The sequence below is a fragment of the Dama dama genome, chromosome 19 (assembly GCF_033118175.1).
Source record: "Dama dama isolate Ldn47 chromosome 19, ASM3311817v1, whole genome shotgun sequence".
Lineage (NCBI taxonomy): Eukaryota > Metazoa > Chordata > Mammalia > Artiodactyla > Cervidae > Dama > Dama dama.
Window position 1 is genome coordinate 41,741,499 of NC_083699.1, and position 5,002 is coordinate 41,746,500.

Below are 5,002 nucleotides of genomic sequence, written 5' to 3' on the forward strand. Positions count from 1 at the left end.
TTTCAGTTTATTGTTCATTTTTTTTAAGTCGTTTTACATTTTTGTGTTAGTTTTCTGCTATACAACATTGTAAGTCAGCCATATACATATATCCCCTCTCTTTGGAACCTCCCTCCCACCATTCTAATCCCACCTTCTAGGCAGTCACAGAGCACCAAGCTGAGCTCCTTGTGCTATACAGCTGCTTCCCACTAGCTATCTATTTTGCCCATGTCAATGATACTATCTAAATTCATCCCACACTCCTTCTCCCATTGTGTCCACAAGTCTGCTCTCTATGTCTGTGTCTCTTTTGCTGCCCTAACCGACTCTGTGGCACAATGGATAGCGCATTGGACTTCTAGCTGGCCTGGGTGTGGTTATTCTATTGCTGCCCTGCAAATAAGTTCATCAGTACCATTTTTCTAGATTCCATATATATGTATTAATATACGATATTTGTTTTTCTCTTTCTGATTTACTTCACTCTGTATAACAGGTTCTAGTTTCACCCACCTCACTTCAGTTAACTCAAACTCGCTCTCTTTTATGGCTGAGTAATATTCTACTGTACATATCCACCACCACTACTTTATGCATTCATCTGTTGGTGGACATCTAGGTTGCTTCCATGTCATGGATAGTGTAAAAAGTGCTGAAATTGTGTCACATCCCAAAACACCACCACAGATGCTGACACCATGAACAGCTTAGAGAAGACATGCATGGACTTGAAGTGCCAATATGACTAGTGCTTCCCTCAAGGGGAGACGGCTCCAGGGACCCAGGCACTGGCCTCTTCAAGAGACACCAGCAGTGTTTTCAGAAAGCAATAAAGGCAAAAGAGATTCCTATTGAAGGACTGGAGTTCGTGGGCCATTGCAAAGAAAAATGAAAGCTCTTCTTGACATTGACAGTCACCTTGAAAATGGACTCCTCAAATCAGGAAATTGAGGACCCTCGATTTTGTCAATTAAAGCTGTGAAGATAGCATCAATTTCATGGATTGAGGAGGGAAGGCTTTCCTTGCCTCCTTCTTGATATTTTTCTCTTACTTATAAAAAATGATGGAGCATCACTCTTTGCATTGAGATTTTTAGCTTTGGCATCACAGCAGGAACCCAGTGTGCTAAATAATGGGGTTATTTTGGATTGTGGTTACCATACTTGGTCTGGGGTCAATTTTAAATTTATCTTGTATCTAAGTGCTGAAGACCTTGTTGTGATGACCAAGGTTGCCTGAGCTCTGCTATGAAGGACATTACATATCCTGTACTGGAGTTATTGTTCATATGAGCAACTGGTTAGGATATCTCTTTTCTCTCAGGGAGTGAATGCTTTGGAAGGTGTTTCCAGCACAACAGTTCTGATAAATGCTTGGGAGTACAGTTTTATTTTTATATAGTAACTTAACTGTTAAGATTGCTGGTAAACTGGGTTAGCCAAGAGGAAGACAACTTTTAACAGTTCCCTACCTTAACAAGAGGTTTCAGATCTCATATTAAGATGTGAAAGCTTCAAGAACACTGTAGTGAACATCATTTCAAAGCCCATGGTGTACGTAGTTCAGGAATTAAGATCCTCAGAGTGGCTATGGAAGAAGATCCTAGATTACAAAGATTCGCTGTTGCCAGCTTTCAATGTAAGTCAATGAGTTAAGTCAACTTGTATATCACAAAAATGCCAAAATGCTGCCTCTGGTTAAATGGAGGAAGAAAAGAATTTGCTTCATTTGCCTTGCTTACCCACCCTGCCCTGTAATCATCAAAATGGAATAAATTGTAACATTTAATTTCTATCATTGAGTTCCAGTTTGCCCCTGGAACTCAACACTTTATGGAACAGCTATTACCCTGTAATCTCACACATCCCATGTCTACACTGGGAGAAGCTTTATGTAATTTATAATTTTATAAATTTTAATTTATAAAAGTGAAGATTTATCTAAGCTAGGTAGTATGGTAGAGCAAATGGGAACTACACTGAGGGTTCTAAAATTTCCACAGTAAGCCGCTTCTTAAAATGTTTATATGATGGTACCCCAAAAATGTCAGAATCAGATGAGCACTTAGACACTGTATCTTGAGTAATATGGTGCAGTGTTTTAAATGTGCCCATACAGTGTGAAACTTGTTTTACAGAAGGCCTAGATGATATTACCTCTTCTCCACTTTACCAATAAATAACTTCTTTTTTTAATGTGGCCAGTCCTTAATGTCACTGCAATACATTCTGCATTTATATTTTGACAGGTTAAGATCCACTATACAAAAGATATTTGGAACCCAGCTGAGGGAGACCAGGCAAAAAGCTGGAGTTGAGTATATCTGTTCTGAAATAAGCCTGGCCACAAGCCAGTCAAAATCTTGTAGTGTTTTGAATCTCACCACAAAACTATCTGGTTGAGCCTTGAGAACAAAACAAATTTTAATGTAATTGCTGCTGAAGGAATAACTTTTTCTGATTGATTCTCATGCAGTCTTGACTTTATCCTGCCCAAGAAATGACTCCAAGTTGAGTATCTCAGCTACTTCAAAGGCTTTAAATTTTGAAGAGGAAATCTTAATTGCTCTTTAAGGGTAATTTTGTAATTATTACTGTTGTCACTCCTAATTTTTATAGCTACAAGAAGTTTTCAATTCCAAAAACAGATAAGGCCAGTACTATAGGCTAAAAATAAAAGGAAACTATGAAAACCATAAGAAAAGAAAATGATACTGAAAAACAATGAAGAATTAAACTCACAATCTAAAATTATATGACAAGTGAAAATATCTTTCAAAAGTAATCATTAAATAGAGATATTGTCAAAAAAAATAGTGAGAGAATTACATTGGCAGCAGACATGCACTAAACGATATACTAAAGTGTATCCTTTGAGTGAGCTCCCCAGGTGGCGCTAGTGGTCAAGAGCCCAGCCGCTGATGCAGAAGACAGGCAAGACACACAGGTTGGATCCCTGGGAAGGGAAGATCCCCTGGAGAAGGGCATGGCAACCCACTCCAGTATTCTTGCCTGGAGAATCCCATGGTCAGAGGAGCCTGGCAGGCTGTCGTCTACAGGATCGCAAAGAGTTGTACATGACTGAAGTGACTGAGCACACACATCCTTTGAGTAGAAGGAAAACGATCCTAAACAGAAGTGCAAGAAGGAAATTATCTTACAGAAATATAAATAGGAAAAAGTAAATCACTGGAAAGTAGGGGGAAAAAAACGAATATTCATGATATAAGCAATACTGGTAATATAATGTGGAGTCTAAAATATATGTATGGGCTTCGCTGGTGGCTCAGACAATAAAGCATCTGCCTGCAGTGCAGGAGACCTGGGTTCGATCCCTGGGTCAGGAAGGTCCCCTGGAGAAAGAAATGGCAACCCACTCCAGTGTTCTTGCCTGGAAAATCCCGTAATCAAAGGAGCCTAGTAGGCTACAGTCCATGGAATCTCAAAGAGTCAGACACTACCGAGCGACTTCTCTTTCTAAAATATATGTATAATTAAAACACTCAACAATAACAACAAAAAGGATGGAATAGAGAAAATGGAATGTAATTGTCCTTAATTCCTCACATTTTCTGGAGAGGATGGACAAATTGTTAGTTTACAAGTAACACTAATGATTCAAGGACTCATGTTGTAATCCCTAAAAGAAAGAAACATGACTTGCAACTATTAAGCTAATAAGTGGGATAATGGGATAATAATTGAAAAAAAATAATTAACTGAAAAGAAGACAACAAAATGGGAAAAAGAGAAACAGGGCAAATCGAAAATAATAGAAAGGTAGTAGGTGACTTAGCAGCAGCAGCAGTAGGTTTAAACTTAAAAATATCAGTGATGAATTTCTGTAAACAGACTACATATTTCAGATTTGATGAAAATAAAAAATGCACATTTAATCTGTGAGTCACACCATAAACATAAACATGTAGGGAAGTTAAAAATAAAGGAGTTGAAAAAGATATTATCAAACATTAACCAAAAATATTATCAAATATTAACCAAATATTACCTGATGTTATTCTATTAATTCCATGCAAGTAGACATCAAGGCAAAAAGAGTATATATTTATTAGAAATAATAAATAAAAACTCTAACAATTATATCTCTATTTGTACCTGATAAAACAGTCTCAATATATAGAGTACAATGTGGCACAACTACAGTCAATAGTTGAGAAATTTAAAATTTTCTCTAAATAACTGATAGAAAAAAGCAGACAAAAGTCAGTCACATAGAGATAATTTGAACTATATAGTTAGTAACCTTGATCTTAATTTTCAGAGTATGTTTATTAGAAAAATACAGTATAGTATGCTTACAAAAATAATGTAAAAATCTCAAATGTTTGCATATTAACCAATATACTGATACTTCTAAAATATCCAGTGGGTCAATGAATAAATTACATTTTTGTAGTGTAAACTACAAAATATTTTGAATGGCATACAGAAAAATATAGCATATGAAAACTAGTATATGCAGCTAAAAGTGAGGTAAAAGAAAAACTTTTAATTTTATAGGCATGTACTAGAAAAGAAGACTACTATATATTATGATTTAAGTTTTCAAATGAGTAATATGAAAATAACATAACTGAACATAATACTAGGTAAATTTGTAAAAATAACATTAAAGTAAACACAAAGAGAACAGAAAGAAAACTACAAATTAACGAACAAACCCCAAAAATACAGTAGAAAATATTAAAAAGCTGAAAACATTAATGAAATGTTCAACACTATAGCAGATTGATCAAGAAAACTTTCAACTGACCAATTATGGTGAGAATAGGCCATCATTAATGATACAGATATTAGGTAATAAGAAAACATTAAGAAAAATTTTTGACCAACAAATTTGCAAATTACATGAAATAAGCAAAGTCATGCGATTCTAATTTACTAAAACAGACACAAAAGTGAGAAAACCTCAATACAAGTCCAATACCTGATTTTTTTAGATGAGTTTGTAATTTTAAAACATTTCACAAAAAATTTTTCCAGGTGCAAATGGCTTGAG

At 35.5% G+C, this 5,002-nt stretch overlaps 1 protein-coding gene across 1 annotated transcript; it reads left to right on the plus strand.

Moving 5' to 3' along the window:
- The first annotated feature begins 680 nt into the window (after window positions 1-680).
- Window positions 681-874, plus strand: LOC133073932 (TP53-regulated inhibitor of apoptosis 1-like). Its single transcript, XM_061167914.1, is given in 2 exon segments — window positions 681-735; window positions 738-874. Coding segments are annotated over 2 exon segments (192 nt in total).
- Window positions 875-5,002: the final 4,128 nt, after the last annotated feature.